Here is a 17,127-nt window from a genome sequence, read left to right on the forward strand (position 1 = left end):
TGTAAAAATGTAAATGTTGTTTATAGTGGTCATGCACTTAGCTTCAAGATAGCTAGTTTGCAGGAATGCCACTGAGTCAGAGGAAACAAATATTCAAAATGAACATAACATGATTAAATATCCCAACTGGCAGGAGGAGACCGGGCTATATACAAAGCGTGACCGAGGATTTTCACTCGGGACAACCGAGAAACAAATCCAGCTACTGGCAGGGTGAAGTTTGTGAACCCTGGACCTCCGGATTACAACACCAGCGCCCTAAACCGCTCGGCCAAGCTGCCTCCCATGAGAAAATACGCATTGTATAAAGGGCCCTAAGTCTGAGCAAAACAGGATGCAGTTTTTAATGAGTGCCTTAAAAACCCAAAACCAAAGTAATCACACACCTTGGCAATCAGGATGGCTGATCACAGCAAACATAAACAACGCCGCTATTGGTTTAAGGTGACACGAGTTTTTAAACCAATCATAGAGCGTAGTGAAGCAAAACTATAGCAATTCCGAATTAAACTCCATTGACTGCTCTGAGAAGATTAATCGCAAACGGGGGCATTATCCACACTTCTAGTAAACTTATCAAAATTACTGGGTTCTGATTGGACAAGAGTAGTTTTCCGTACACGAAAACGTCCGAAGATTTCCGAAGTTGGTTCGATGACTTGCGAAGATTTCCGAAGTTAACCGAAGTAAAAGCTACTAAAAGCTACTTCAGAGTTTTCTCAGTTTTCAATGATTGTAACAGCCTTGGAATTCTCATTCTGAAATCGAAAGGTTTTCTTACGTGTAGTTTTGTTTTTATGCATTTTTAGGACTCATAAATAGAATACGTTCACTTGCGAGAAACTGAGAAAGTGAATGCGACCACAATACCTCAACTCTCTTAGGAATGGCATTCAGTTCATGTTCTCTCAGGGAACTGAATGTTTCTTTCTCCGTGTGAGCCTGTTCAACTTGCTCGTAAAGGTCATTAATTTGTTTCGTCAAACCAACAGCTCGACTCTGAAGGGGAAAAAAAGCAACCGTGTTTAGTTCACACAAGGCATCTGAATATATCGATAGATATCAATAATGTGCAACGTAGTGTTAATACCTTTGATTGACAAAACCGACATCCGGAAAAAAAGAATGGATGCCTTCAATCTATTTGCTAGGGCTGCAACGATACATTTTCTCATAATACGATATGTACCTCGATACAAGCGCCACGATCGATACACGATACGATACAACATTACATACAACTGACAAGTGCCTATTTTACTAAATTCTGTTGGGTAACTCAGTTTTTTTTCACTTTATCAGCAGTAAAACTTATTTGCAAAGAAAAGTTCTCAATGCATTTTTTGCTTGTGGGCACACAAGGCTGTGCCAGTCGACAACTACTTGTCACACGAAAGAATAAGTGATCAGAAGTGAAGTAGAATGGAACTTCCTTGTCCCTCAGTTTAATAAATCGCTATTGAAAGCTTTGACTTAGGTAAAAAGTCATTAAAAATCAGTAATTTCTGAATGCTATGAAGAATATTTTATTGCAGTAATTGAATCCGATACTCGTTGAAAAAATCGCGATTCACCGGTGCACCGGTGTATCGTTGCAGCCCTACTATTTGCCCCATTAAAGTAAAAACGTTTGCGCATTTAAATGGGAAGGGTAACTGGGAGCGAAGATATCGGTTGGTAATTCAGATATTCAAACTGCCGCAAAAAGGAGACCTCTATGGGACTTGACACTATTAGCATTGGTACGGAAAAAAGACATTTCGGGGTAAGAAAGGGATAAAACACTGTTAGTGTTCTAATACATAAAATGAATTAAAACAAGAAGTTCATAAACAATTCATTGCTACCTGATAACCACCGAGAAGTACTTTCAGCTTCTTTTCGATTTTGGCCGCTCGTTTTGCGTCTTCGGTCATGTGCGTTCGGTTCATCTTGAAAAAAGAAAAAAATTGACAATTAGCTTCATGTTTCAAAAGACAAGCGCCCGTGAGTTCGTCGTCATCATGACGTCATAAGGATACGTCAAGTTGCTTAGCAACTGAGCTGACTGAAAAACGCGGGCTCAGTCAGTTCTCAACTAAAAAACGTATACAAAGTCCTTTACTGAAAGGGAGTCTATTTACAACTATGAAGGACAAAGAAAGTTCACACCTCAAGCCTTTTCTCCAAAGACTCCAGTTTGTCTTTTTTGCTGGCTAAAGCTGCTCTGGTATATCGCTGCTGTGTTGGTAAAAACAAAACCTACAAGAAACGAAAGAATTCGTGTTACGACTTGGAGTGAATGAGGTAGATCAACTGCTGTTCTAATTTAAATACCGGTACTTTAACCCTTCTTCGGGGCAAACGCATAACAAACAGCAACACATCAAACTACTTCTTAGTAACTGTCATTCAAATGTTCGCACACTAGGGTTTCATCCACTGACTACAAAGTCATGACAACCTTCTACAGAAAAATAGTACCATATACATATAGTACCATATACGTACTGCTCAGTAGCTTTCACACTAGGGTCACACACTAGGGTTTCATCCACAGACTTAAAGAACAACCTGGTACAGCATAATAAACAGTACCACATGAAAGCAATACTCAGTAGCTTCCATTTGAATGATCAAACACTAGGGTTTCATCCACAGACTTAAGAGTTAGAACAACCTTGTACAGCATAATAAACAGTACCACATGAAAGTGTTGTTCAATAGCTTTCATTTGAATGGTCACACACTAGGGTTTCATCCACAGACTTAAAAGTTAGAACAACCTTGTACAGCATAATAAACAGTACCACATGAAAGTGTTGTTCAATAGCTTTCTTTTGAATGGTCACACACTAGGGTTTCATCCACAGACTTAAAAGTTAGAACAACCTTGTACAGCATAATAAACAGTACACATTTCTACTTCACATGAAAGTGTTCTTCAATAGCTTTTATTTGAATGGTCACACACTAGGGTTTCATCCGCATACTTAAAAGATAGAACCACCTTGTGTAGCATAATAAACAGTACAACATGAAATCACTTCTGGGGTTTCATTCACAGAGTGAGATGCAAAATTCACAACCTGTACCTTATCGTATACAGTACCTGAGCATAGCATTCCTCCCACACTTTAGTGTAGCTTTCGATGGGTAGATCACCATGGGCCATTTTAGACTTGACGAATTCCATTTCTTCTGCTAGCGCTTCCTTTGCGTTAGCGATCTCTTTCTCTGTGAACGATTCCAGTGGATTGCTGTCGAGTGCTGCTTGATTTGCGGCGATCACAGCCTGAGCGGCACTTTTAGATTTCTTGTGCGTTAGGTTTTCGATCTGCAGCGCTGTCGGATGATTGACAATGTCATGTCTGATCATGGTAACCATCTCCCGCTTGATAAGTTCTTCCGCCTAAACCAGCAATTAAAATATAACTAAACCTCGTAATAATTCAACACACATTTCTATTTTTGCCTAAAGTGCAATTTACATGTAAAGCCGGTGGCAAACAAGGCCGCATTGTCGCGGACACATTGTTGCCGATGATGCTTTTTTTGGGCGAGCAAACAGGGAAACATTTGTTGCGGACACAAAATGTTTCTGAAAGAAGTCAGAAACATTTCCTTGCCTCGGACACAAATCTTGTGTCCGCAACAAATGCTGCGGGGGGGAGGGGGGGGGGGTTAACAGGGAAACATTTGTGTCTGCAACATTGTGTCCTCGTTTGTTCGTAAGTTTGTTTGCCGATAGCGGACTTTTTTCATTGAACGCACACACACGCACGAAAGAACGTACGCACGCACGCACCACGCACGCACGCACGCACGCACGCACGCACGCACGCACGCCGCCGCCGCCCCACGAACGAACGAACGAACGAACGAGCGAACGAAGGAACCAACGAACGAGCGAACGAAGGAACCAACGAACGCATGTAAGGACAAAGAGAGGCTATGCGGTACGACACACATCTAAAGAACCTCTGAAGACAACCGATTTAGATAAAACAAGTTAAGTTCCAGACATAACAAACTTAGAAATTACGACTTAAAATATCGGGCATATCGGGCAGCTAAACTTCAGTTCATTTAATCAGCATTGCCGTGTTAATGTTCTCTTTATAAATGTCTGTCTGTTTGTCAGTTTTTCTGTCTGTCTGTCTGTCTGTCTGTCTGTCTGTCTGTCTGTCTGTCTGCCTGCCTGCCTGTCTGTCTGTCTGTCTGTCGGCCTGTCTACCTGTTGCAGTCCTGTGAGCGGTGGTTCAACATTGGCTGGCCTTAGAACACTGGCATTCGCATCTGAGGGACGTGGCATGCTTCGTTGTACAGCCTGGGAACGCCGTCTCATCTCTCTCAATTCTGCAATTTAAACAACACGGCGTGATACAAGGAAATTTAATAAACATTCTACTAAATATCCGACTCATGATACTTCAATACTGTTTAGTTTTTTGGTTGATAGTAAGAGCAATGATGGTTTGGTTCTGTTGAAAAGTACTCGACTAGTAATCATCATCACTTCACTTTGTTTTTTACCCTCGGATTTGAAGAGTAGCTTATACAGCTAATATCTCCGAGCATTTCACAGTAAGCACAGTACAACGGGCAAAGACCAGACCACAACACCGGGAACTCCATGCCCTACTCTTTACGATAAGCGTGTGGGTTCTTTTACGTCCCCTGCTGACCATAACACTGAAGATGCAGGAGACGGGGCCTACGGTTTATCGTCCTTATCCGAGAAGACTAGAATATCTAACCATTTGCAGATGTTATTGCAAAGGCAGCATATTCTCCTCAGTTATTTTAAGACCCTGAGTGTTGGTCCGGTCTGGGACTCGAACCCGAGACCTCCCGCACTGTAGTCCGTCGCTCTACCAACTGAGCTAACCGGTCGGCGGTTTGAAAGTGAGGATAACTAACGAAAGGCGAGGATAAAAATGGACAACAACATAAGATAAGCGTTGAGAATGAGAATTTTGGAAAAAAGGTAGTTTTCTTCTAAGTCTTACTAACTATCAGTCTTACTGACTATAGATTGATAAGCTCAGTTAGCCGATTGGTTAGCTCAGTTGATAGAGCACCGGACTGTCATGCGGGAGGTCTTAGGGGTTCGACTCCCAGACCGGACCATCACTCGGGGTCTTAAAATATTTGAGGAGAAAGTGCTGCCTTTGCAATAACATCTGCGAATGGTTAGATGTTATAGTCTTCTCGGATAAGTACAATAAACCGTAGGCCCCGTCTCCTTCATTTTCAGTGTTATGGTCAGCAGGGGACGCACACACTTATCAAAGAGTAGGGGGTGGTGTTGCAGTCTGGCCTATTCACATGTATCTATGGGTTTGGTGGTGGGAGGAGATCATAGCGGCCGCCAAAGGCGCCTGATATGCTGATGTCCGATCTCATTCCATAATTCTAATTGTGAAGCGCAATGAGCTCTGTAAATGCTGGGCTCCTTGGGCTCTGTAAATGCGCTATGTAAGAACCATTATCATCATCATCATCATCATCATCATCATCTTCATCATCATCATCATCACCATTATCATCATCATTTTCATCAGCGCAGTCAAAGGAGCTGAGGGTAAGTGACAGTTGGCAACATCTGCCACTCAGACAAGCGAAAACTCTTCTTGAATTTTATTAATAAAAATTTGAGTACCGGGTAAGTACAAAAAAACTGAGGCTGCAAACCTTCGGCAGCTTTCATGGCCATTCTTCTTGCATCAATATCAGCTGCATCTTCAACAAAGCTCTCATCTGCGGTATCCTCCACATCCTCTTCTGCAGTCTAAACAAATATAAAAACTCTTACTAAAACTTCTAGTTTCGGCCATCCAAGAGGGTTCAAGGGTAGAAGTCACCATTCTGTAGTCTAAAAATGTATGCCGTGCACGACCCTTAAGCCTCTGATGACACAGCAGCACTGTCTTGAACAGAGCTGGCAAACGGTGATCACAAGATGGAAGATTATGGAAATACTGCTGATCAAAGCTTGAAAAAAAGGAACTGGCAGCGAAAGCGAAAGCGAAATCAAAAAGAGCCACGATCAAGGGGGAAAACGCATCCTCTTTGTCTCCCCTGCACCTCCCCCCCCCCCCCCCTTAACAACGCTAATGCAAGGGGTAATTGAACATAAAACGTACATAATAGTTTAGAATATAATTGATTGATGAACTACTCAAAACTTGAGGACATGGATTTGAGACAGATCTGTTCCATAGGTCAACATCGGTTGGCCCACTCATCAGTAAATATCCAATGACTAAAGTTTCGTCAACAAAGTTACACATCAATGTTATGATACCTGACATCGGAGCGTTAGAAAAAATTGTTACAAATGCGTGCTAGATAGCTTTGTGGTGAACATCGAAATTATTCTGAAAAATTTTAAAGTACAAGTTATTATAATTTAGTCTTTATCGCGCAGGTCCGCGCATGCATGCAAGTTTTTTCAGAATAATTTTTGATTACGGCTCCTTTATCAATTTATCAATTACGGCTCCTTCAATGTAGAGCACTATTTAAAATCAAACGGTAATCATCTGACCTGAAACTAATAGTCTAAAATATATATAGTTTACTTAGATTGCATAATAATTAATAACATAAAACATCTACTTACATCAGGCAGAACTATCTCAAAGTCATTAGAAGGAGTTGGAAGTGATGCTAATCCTGCTCTCAGCTGCGCCTTCAACTCTTCCTACGAGGAAACAACGAAACATAATATTTATTATTTGGTAGATCTCAATGGTAAAAAACAATTTCAGTTGTAAAAAGAGGTCCTAGGCTGCAGCAATGCTGGCAGTCAAAACTGTATTTGCTTAATCAACTCGTAGCATCTTTTTGATACCTTTGTTGATACCTTTGATTCTCACTGAACATGTTTTCCTATACAGTCATGTAGTTAGGCCAATGCATGGCTCCAGAAAATGTCCTTATCCACCCCACAGAAGGTCATATATGGAAAATTCCGAAGGAGTTGGGGAGGGGGTCTCAAAAGCCAAAATAGTCTAAAAGGGGTGGTAGGGTTGAAACCAAAATGCATTCTGTGGGGGAGGTATGGATGTTTTCTGGAACAACACAAACAAAAACAATGTACCGTAAAAACTCGTGTATAAGCCGCACTTTTTTGCCGAAATTTTGGGCTCAAAATCGTGGGTGCGGCTTATCTACGAGACCATTGCATGCAATTTTACAGGGCATCTGACAGGATGCGGTGGTGCGGCCGTACGGGTCCACATAAATCTGCATAAATCGCTCACACTGCATCCTCCGCATCTTCTGCGCATTTTTGCGCATAAAACTGAAAAATTGCTCCATATAAGCGACAAAGCAGCTTTTTACTATCCTCACAAACAAAAATAACAAGGAGACTGATCATTTTGAAAAAGTTTTTCCACTCAAAACAGCGACGAAAACCACGCTTTTCGTCCGTGAATAATTTTAAACCCCCAGGCGTTCCACGTGTCTTTTGGTGATGGGCCTGGATACTAGTGCCTGGTTACTAAGCTACGAACGCTTTCACGAACACAGCGCAAAATCAGGTGCAAAATTTGATGTAAAAACTGTGATGAACGAAGAAATACCTGTCAACGAATGGCAGAAAAAGATCAAAAATGTTAAAGTTGGCAGAAATGATGTTTATTCTATAAAGTTCTAAAATTCCGGGTAAGACTGAAGTGTTTTCCGTTTATGTGTTTATAGTACATCTTGCACATCGATCGGAAAGGCTCAAGGAATCAAATTTAGCTTTATTGATTGTTGAAATTTCCTCATAATCCAGCATTTTTTCACAATCAACTGGGCATTTTTCCGCCAGGTTTTATTTTTTTTCTCAAAATCATGCTTGAAATTTGGGGGTGCGGCTTATCTACGAGTGCGGCTTATACACGAGTTTTTACGGTAATTATAATTTATTAGGGAATCAGAAAAGGCCTTTATATACTGTAGGCATCTAGGTTTCAAAACATAGGCAATGACAGTCATTGCTTACTGTAAGAGGAAAGATTCTCACTGAATTTCCAATGAGAGAAGCGTTACACGTACATGTACAATCATATGTACATAAAGTCAGCATACGGGAAGGTAAATCTTTGGTCTCCCTAATGAATGCAGTGTGATTGCTATGAGAATATTCTTGCCTGTTGTTGTTTGACTGCATAACCTGATTCATACTCCTCCATCAGAGACTCCTCTGGGTTGATGTTCAGCTTGTCTCGCACTGATGCACGCCCAGGTGTGGTGCCACCACTGCCGCCCCTCTGAGGGGTTCCACCCATGCTGCGTGGGGTAGTTCCTTACACAAAATAAGCAGCAGGACAGAGGGTCATCTACAGCACAATCGCTTAACCCAACTTTTATTAAAGGGGCAGTGTCACCAACAGTTAGGGCTACCTTATTACATGAAATTTTCGCAACACGTTAATTTCTCAATTTTGAGGTGCACATATTTCGCGACACTTAAATTTCGCGATTTTGCGAAAATTTTGTATTTTGAATCACTTTAATTTCGCGTTTTTGAATGAGACACAATTTACATTTTCTTGGCAATATATTTTGACATACCTTTGAATTATATAAAACGACTTCATCGAAGGAACAATAACATCAAAATTAACAAAAACGCAGGGGGGGGACTTAATATCGGCAATAGCAACAACAGAGCAGTTCTCACAATGTCTACAAGTGAGCCAATTGACGACAACATCCATTTACATTGATTACTGACATGCGAGTCACTTAATATTCGCGTCATGTTATGTTCGCGTCACTTATTGTTCGCGTCACTTTAATTTCGCGATTTTTTTAAAATCGCGAAATTCGCGAAATTAAAGTGTCGCAAAAATTTCATAATAATAATAAGGTAATTGAAAATCCAATGAAGGTGTTGGTATGAATTGGTAATCCACTAATAGTGACCGGGCCTTGCTAAAATGTACTGTACTTGTAGTCAAAATTGTTAGAAGGTGGTGTGGCTACCGACTGGTAGGAAAGAAGTGGCCTAAGACTTGAAAAAGTTGAGCTGACGTTTTAAAGATTGACAGTTTTACTTGGACGAAAATTTCTTAAAAAACATTTCAATGTCATGGTTTATTCATATCTTGGAGAATGAATTTACATGTATGCCTTTCTTTTGTTGTTTAAAGGTTTTATTGCTGATCAGTGAGTGCACCCTCGCAATTCTATCATAATTTACACAAAAACATAGAAGACTTCTAATAACACTGTCCCTTTAAATAGTGCATAGTTGTTAAAAAAATGAGAAACATGTCTGAATAATAGGAAACATGGCTCAATAATATTGGTTTGATTTCCTAAACAGTAGGTGGGGATGACCATCAATAATGACGAAGATCAAAAAGGATTGTTTTGACATTCATTCAAAAATCATTTGAAAATGCAGATTCCTTGACAAAATAAAGAGCAGTGGCTTTGCAAGAATTTACAGTCAATAACCATTAAGAACTGAGTGGGCACAAGTATATAATGTCAATCTGGGAAATTTATGCTTAAGCTTTACACACACTAAGTTTCAAGCAACTTTCAGGCATAAGACATTGATACAGTATATGGTATCTGAAAACGAAATACACATGTAAGAGTTATAATAGAGTTACCTCCCCCCTCTCCTTGAGGTGTCCTGTAAGGTGTGGCAAGCATCATGTTTGGGGTCTGAATAGCCTGATGTCTTGGGGTAACACCCTCAAAATCGCTCTGCTTCATAGGTGTATTCATACCGCCTTTTAAAGGAGTGTCCACATTCGATAGTGCCAAGATGTTTTGAGCTTCCTGAAAACACACAGCAAGGTTATTAGAAGGGACCTAATGTACCTGTAAGTGCACTGTACATCTACTGCACACATGTATGTACATGTACATCTATGTACATGTACATAGACCAAGGTGTACTGTAATATTTTAAGTGCAAACTTAGGCACATCTTTTTAGGAAAGCTTTTAGTTAGTTAGTCTTTTTAATTTTTTTTATTGATCTTTTATTTTTTTTTTCTGTTATATACAAATTGTAACTTTTTTAATATAGATATGTAATTTTTAATTGTAAATATCTTGTAAAGCGCTATTGGTCAGAAATAGAAATAGCACTATATAAATAAAAGTATTATTATTATTATTATTATTATTATTATTATTATTATTATTATTATTATTATTATTATTATTTTGTTAGTGCAGAGCTTTCAGCAAGTACTGACTTTGGGTTTAATCATTCTAAAGTGAAGCACCAAGGCCTAGAACAATGTACAGTTAGTGCATAGGTCAGGTGTTCAGAGGACATAATGTATCTATAGGTTTGAGTCATGATTAAAGTTTTTGTGTTGTGTTCTTGGGCAAGATGACACCTAAGTCTCACAGAACCTTTCCCTTGTGAGTACATGTACATGTATAAGTTGCTAAACTGGGCATGCATCAAACAATGGCTGGGGCAACCCAAAAAATTGTGGGACTCAGACATAATGAGCTGGCACCACATCAACAAAAAGAAGCAATATTCCAGGACAATTAATGCTTTAAAAACCAGTGTTGTGCTGAAAGGGTGGGATAAAAAATCAACTACAAAAAAGAAGTGCAAAGTGATGCTGTAATAATGCATACATTCACAACTCATCATCATCATCATCATCATCATCATAACCTGTATTTAAACACGATAGGGGTTTAAAGGACAATGCTTGTGGGGTCGTGTATTAAACTAAGTTATACACATCATAACCCAGTCATACCTGTAATATTGTGTCTTGTTCGGCAGGTGTGCGAGGAGTCCTCAGGGCATGAGCCACAGCAGGGGTCACTGAGTACTCACTCAGAAGTGCATTTGACGCCATGTGACTGTCTTCCACTGATAAACGAGCTGTCTCGCTGGCCTGGCCCATTTTCACAATCTAACAACAACAATAATGAATACAAATGTTCATTTACTCTGGACTGTATTTATTTTGTAAATATGATTCCCCGTGGACCTGACACATTTTGTAAACCTTCACAATGTTTTGCACCCTTCTACAAAGCTCTCTAAACTTAAGCTACATACACATGTACTATAGTAAAGGTTTTTCACAACTACTACTAGTAGGAAATGAAACCATTGATGTCAAAGAGAAAAAAATCCTTTAACAACAATGAGATAAGAAAGTACATGTATTGCAGGGGAAACCACAAGCACCAACAGAAATTTTCACATGGTTTGATCTATCATCTGATTAGTCATGTACTGTACGTACCAGTAGCGGACCACATGTTTTTGTGTGTTGCAATTAAAAAGAAAAGGAGAGGGCCCAGTCTCGAAAAAAAATTTTCTCGGCCATTCAGGCCTCTATTTAGCCAAAAAATAAGGTGGGGCCCTAGATTCCACTGCAGCCACTCTTGACCTCTGGAACACAAGTCATCTTCTATAATTGCTCTTCTGGCTGAACTACTGTACAATTGTGTATGTACCAGGCCATACAAAAGTAAGGCATTCTTGTAATAGTAATTATTACCATTGTTGAAGATACCCTTAAGACAAAATAACTTAGAACTATCATGAATGCCTCCATACTACAGTGGAATCCCAGTATTTCTCAAATCTCCAATGGACACGAAAATTGACTCAAGAAATCAGGAATAAAAATGCAGTGCTCAACTGGTTGAAGCAAACCAAGGGAAACAACTTTTGGGTAGAGGTTTTGGGACATTCACAAAATCGAGGTTTAGATATCACGGGACAGAATTCCACTGTATTTCAACAGTGCATTGACCCTACCCTCTCAGCCAGTATCAAATATGACCCTAAAATACTTCTTTCATCAAGTCAGTAATCAAATATTGCAGTAAAATCATACATGTATACCTCTTCTAACTCTGTGTCGGATATCTGGGGTTTTGGAAGAACAAGCTTGCTACGTTTCTTTACTGAATCAGGATTGTTCAACCTAAAAGGATGTCAAAAGCATCAAAATTATTTTAAGTGCTCGCATTCATATAACGATCCATGGGAGTTAAATCATGGATTTAATTTTTCCCTATAAATGTCATGTGCACAGATTCAAAAGTATCTCAAAATGTTTATCAATATTTTGAATCTGGCTCTTTTTGTCCCTCCAAATTGTTTCAGAGATCCCACCATGCCCAACTGAAATGACTTAACACAGGTTAGTAGCTGGCCAATTATGTAAACGTACAAAAATGTACATGTATGCGTTGTCTATATAGATGGCTTAAGTTACTTTTAGTGGTGCCACGCTCTATAGGGAAAACAACTGTCTAAATGCACGCGCAAAATGGCGTAAACAAAAGTAGTACTATGCGAGTGATACAGTTATTAATTTTTGAAAATGCTGCCCTTACTTACCAATAAAAGCTAACCGCAAGCAAACCGGAGTGGAACTAACCGCAAGCAAACCGGTGTGGAACTAACCGCAAGCAAACTGGAGTGGAAATAACCGCAAGCACACAAAATTGAAACATTTTTATCGTTTTTAGACAGTTTTTGGTCGCGCAATAAAATTCGTCATTTAGCGCGTGCATTTAGACAGTTGTTCCCTATAGAGTGCGGCACCACTAAAAGTAACTAAAGCCATATAGATGAATTGTGAAGTTAAAAAAAGCTGAAATGAAGACAAGATTTATTGACCACCTGACAATAGTTATTTTTGTGTTGTCATGGTTGGCTTTCGGTTAATATTTGTTGTTGTTGTTGTTGTTGTTTTCTTCTACACGCAATTCCAAACACAATGAAAACAGCTTACTTGTTAATTTGCATGACAGCTCCTGGAAGGTCAGTCTCTTTTCTTTTCTTCATCTTTTCTTTATCTTTCTTTCTCTCTTGCTGTAAAAAATAAATTTAACAACAATTTCAAGAAAACGGCTGAAAATGAATGCAAACAAAACAGTTTAAGGTGGCTGGTAACGGTTTCCAGGACTTTCGAGCTCTTATACTTTGACAGGTCAGTACTACAGATCTTTATCAGTTGATGCTACAATAGTGGTACAAAATTAATGCCCAATGATTGGTTAATATGTTGTGATTATTTTCATGAGTGCTTATAACTCAAAAACGAGCTCGGTGACCCCCATTTTTTATTATTGAACATTAATCAGCATGTTAAGTTGAAACTTTTTGCAAAGTTAAAAAAAATTCTTCGAAGCGGTTTCAGAGCCACCTTAAATTTTCATATTTTTAAGGTGGCTCTGAAACCGCTTCGTAGAATTTTTTTTAACTTTGCAAAAAGTTGTAACTTAACATGCTGATCAATGTTCAATAATAAAAATGGGGGTCACCGAGCTCGTTTTTGAGTTATAAGCACTTAAAGTCAAAATTAAGGGTGTTTTTAACAGGTAATATTGTTGCTATAGTAACCAGAGACGTCATAAAAATAATCACAACATGTTCACCAATCATTGGGCATTAATTTCAGACTATTATTGTAGCATCAACTGATAAAGATCTGTAGTACTGACCCGTCAAAGTATAAGAGCTGGAATTTGCTGGAAACCGTTACCAGCCACCTTAACACAAGTATTTACACCTACATGTACTATAAATGTCACGGTAAATGTTCATGTTAAAAAATGTTTTAACCTACGGTAGGTTATTTTTTTAAAACTAGGTTAACTTTTCAACCTAGGTTAAATATTTTTTCATTTTTTTATGTTATCATTGAAACAATAATCACCTGTTCTATATCATCTCTCATTTTACCCTCCAGGTGATCCTGACGAAGCTTTTTAAAATCAGGTTGATAGTCAGGGAGTTCCTCTTCACCCGTGTCATAAAAACCTACAATGAAATCAATTGACAGTGTCAAACATACACAATTTTTATTTTTTTCTCAAGCATCTCAGCGGTCCGGAATCCTGAATCCTTTAATCTGATTGGCTAATTGCACGCGCTCCAGCGGTCCGGTTTTTCTCATCTGGACCCCGCATACGGACCGCTCACGGCGCGAAATCATTTTGCACCTTTGAATCTAACGAACACATGAAAGTTTTGCTCTCCAAAGACAAAAATAGCCTCACCATCCTAAAGGACAAAAAAGCAGTGGAATTGAAGGCCTCAAAGTTCTTCAAAAGGCGAGGTATTTATTTATTTCTCAACAAAATCGAGTTGTAGTTTACCGTTCGCAGTTTGCTGTTGTTTGTTCATCTCGCAATGATTTTCACGCCATTGCGGTAAAATTCATTCGGTTTTTTGGACTCTATGTGTTAAACTGCATTGTTTATCTGTCACTTTTTGCTTAAACAGAACACTATTTACCATCATTCAAGGAAATGAGATTCTTTGATTAAAAACGGACAAATTAATTATCACAATATTGTGCCGTACGTAGACGCTACGCATTTCATTCAGTTTTGCACTGTTTATCAGAATAAGAATCAACGCAGAGATTATTAATTTGTTAAATACGAGTGTATTAATAGCTTGTTAAACTGCTTTTCGGTCAAGGAGTATTTTTGAATCAGAAAAATTGGCTTAGCAAAGTTGCAAGGCTTCTATCAAGACTTTTCAAAACAATATTTAAGCTTATAGGGAAATGTTCGGGAAGCCGAAATCGATTTAAAAGTGTTAGGTTTTGTGGCATATTTGTGCTATATTTTAGTATGACTTCATTTACTTTTCTTGATTTTCTGCAGTGTAAATTAAGCTGAACATTTCTTGAGTACGGTTCATTTTAAGCGAAGCTATTTTATTCGGAATTAATTGACTCTTGCTTGTCGATCAAGTCGGACTCGACATTGAAATCAAATCCGCGCGTATACAAACAAAGATTTTGTGACAGATTTTTTCACGGTTTCTTAAATCCAAACAAACTTAAGTAGGAAAAAAAAAAAACGTTATTTACCGGCCTAGGTCGGTCCGTATTGGGAAAAACTGTACCCTCGATCTTGAGCACGGCCCTCGGCCTGCGGCCTCGAGCCGCACTCAAGACCTCGGGTACAGTTTTTCCCAATACGGACCTCCCGGCCGGCAAATAACATATAATTTTATATAGATACCATTTCAAAAGTATTACTTACATTGACAAATGAGACACAACACTCAACTTTACGGATGCAACTTTCAACTGAAGAGTCTCAAGACTTCTTATGTGAGACGAAAAAAAAAAAAACTTGTTGCTTGGCTCCTCTCTTGTGAGACTAACCAGACAAAATTTATGATCTGCAATAAACAGGGTTTGTACACTTTCTTGGGCCAAAACTTCAAAGACTTTTCAAGGACTTTCCAGGACCCTTCTTGGAAATTTCAAGGACTTTTTTTATGAAATTTACCTCAAACCAACGATTTTCAGGCTGTTGTGCCGTTGATGTGCTTGCTGAAGAACTAAAAAATTGTTTATTTTGGCGGTCTTCTCATTGCCTTGAAGCCTTTTGACGTTCAATAAAAAAATCAAGGACTTTCAAGGACCGAAAACCAATTTCAAGTTCTTGCAAGGCCTTGAAATCGAAGTCCTAAAATTCAAGAGTTTTCAAGAAGAGTACAAACCCTGAATAAAAGACTTCTCTCACTTTCCAACACTTACTGACTTGGAAATTAAACTTAGCAGCCATAGTGCCAGTGAGTCTCGAATTTTCAGTTTCGAGTGGAGAAAACTAAATAAGCATGTCCCTTGACTGAACTCTTTAGAAACAAATTGCAAAAACTGGTCGCACTCTCAAGTGTTGCACATAGTCAAAGCTAGCATGCAATATACAATAACACATCACCAGCCCGCTCACTCTCAGAACAATTGACACATGCTTACAGTACCTTCAGTAGGTTTCTTTTCAAATGGAATTTCAGCATTATAATCCACCCCTCTTCTCTTCTTCCGGTGTTTTCGGATCCTGAAGAAAGGAAGAGTACAAACACCTTTCATATGCAAAAAATGTATTCATACAGCTGTTGAAACCTCTACAAAATACAGTGTAGTTTCTGAGCTCATATATATATATATAATAATAAAAGATTTATATACATTTCGCCGATAAAAGGTTAAAAATAAAACTTAAGGTAAAAGCTGTTAAAAATTGATTCTAAACGTTTTCGATCTGTTCGATCATCATCATCATCATCACTCTGATGATGATCGAACAGATCGAAAACGTTTAGAATCAATTTTTAACAGCTTTTACCTTAAGTTTTATTTTTAATAAAAGATTTATAATAATATAGCGCCATATCCATGGCTCATGGCGCTTTACATGTAGCAAGGAGTCTTTTGATGGCTTCCTTCAACAAGCGTTACATGCAAGGGGGATTATTTATGTTGTTTGTTCTATTGTTTTTTTTTTTTTTTCAAAAGGAAGCGAGCCATTCATGTGAGACCTTGCGAGAACTACTACATGACATTTAACATGAGAATATATCAGAAGTTATTCCAGGGATGTCTATCAAACCTGTTTGTTACTGGGATTTTGCATTAGTTATCTGTTTCAATTCACTCTTAGATCCAGTGATGTGAGATGAGTAAAATATCCACTTTAAGAATCATTAAGTTAAACACATACAAATGTACCCTACACACATGTACAACCTGCAAAGACAGGATTCTTTTTCAAACGATTAACTCTTGTAGAGAATACAACCCTCCAAGTTAAGACCATTTTAGTCGCCATGGCGACCAAAATTTTGGAGCTAGCGACTAAATTGGAACCGAAGTCGCCAGACTGGCGACCAAAATTGAGAAGAAGGATTGAATCGTGAGCTTAATTTAGCAACTAAAATTTTTCAGTGGCGACCAAACTTGAGCAGTCAGTGGCCAAATGGCCACTAAGGAAAAAAATAAACTTGGAGGGTTGGAATAATATAGTCTTTTGTACAAGAACAACTGACTATAACAGACTTACTCTATTCCCGCAGCTCTCAACTCCCTTCTTTTCTGCAAGGCAGCAAGGCGCCTATAAAAAGATTTTTTCCAAAATGTGATATGTTAGCTAGCACGTATATAAGGAAGATTACATTATTATACATGTCGCTAGCATTCTGAGTGTTTTAAATTAGTTTATTTGATCAAATCACTGACAATGATGTCAATTAATGCTTCATGTGATTATACTGACTTTACTACAGGTGTATTTGCAGACCCACCAGCCAAAGCCTTAGCCTGTTATTATAATTAATTTTTAAATACATTTGTACACCCCAACCTAATTCAAAAAGCAT

The 17,127-nt window shown here is 38.6% G+C and overlaps 1 protein-coding gene across 1 annotated transcript in view; it reads right to left on the reverse strand.

Moving 5' to 3' along the window:
- The window catches only part of LOC144658469 (cell division cycle 5-related protein-like), a 27,352-nt gene that overhangs the window by 1,366 nt on the left and 8,859 nt on the right, over positions 1-17,127 (reverse strand). Inside the window, exons 7-21 of the mRNA XM_078518877.1 lie at positions 16,812-16,862; positions 15,733-15,809; positions 13,661-13,764; positions 12,734-12,813; positions 11,836-11,917; positions 10,730-10,888; positions 9,606-9,777; positions 8,130-8,284; positions 6,608-6,688; positions 5,677-5,773; positions 4,217-4,338; positions 3,092-3,391; positions 2,152-2,241; positions 1,848-1,931; positions 871-999 (exon numbers count right to left, since the gene is read on the reverse strand). Coding sequence (XP_078375003.1) covers positions 871-999; positions 1,848-1,931; positions 2,152-2,241; positions 3,092-3,391; positions 4,217-4,338; positions 5,677-5,773; positions 6,608-6,688; positions 8,130-8,284; positions 9,606-9,777; positions 10,730-10,888; positions 11,836-11,917; positions 12,734-12,813; positions 13,661-13,764; positions 15,733-15,809; positions 16,812-16,862 — 1,783 coding nt within the window. The remainder of the gene's footprint in view (positions 1-870; positions 1,000-1,847; positions 1,932-2,151; positions 2,242-3,091; positions 3,392-4,216; positions 4,339-5,676; positions 5,774-6,607; positions 6,689-8,129; positions 8,285-9,605; positions 9,778-10,729; positions 10,889-11,835; positions 11,918-12,733; positions 12,814-13,660; positions 13,765-15,732; positions 15,810-16,811; positions 16,863-17,127) is intronic.

The sequence above is a fragment of the Oculina patagonica genome, chromosome 6 (assembly GCF_052425735.1).
Source record: "Oculina patagonica isolate OP01 chromosome 6, crgOcupat, whole genome shotgun sequence".
NCBI lineage: Eukaryota > Metazoa > Cnidaria > Anthozoa > Scleractinia > Oculinidae > Oculina > Oculina patagonica.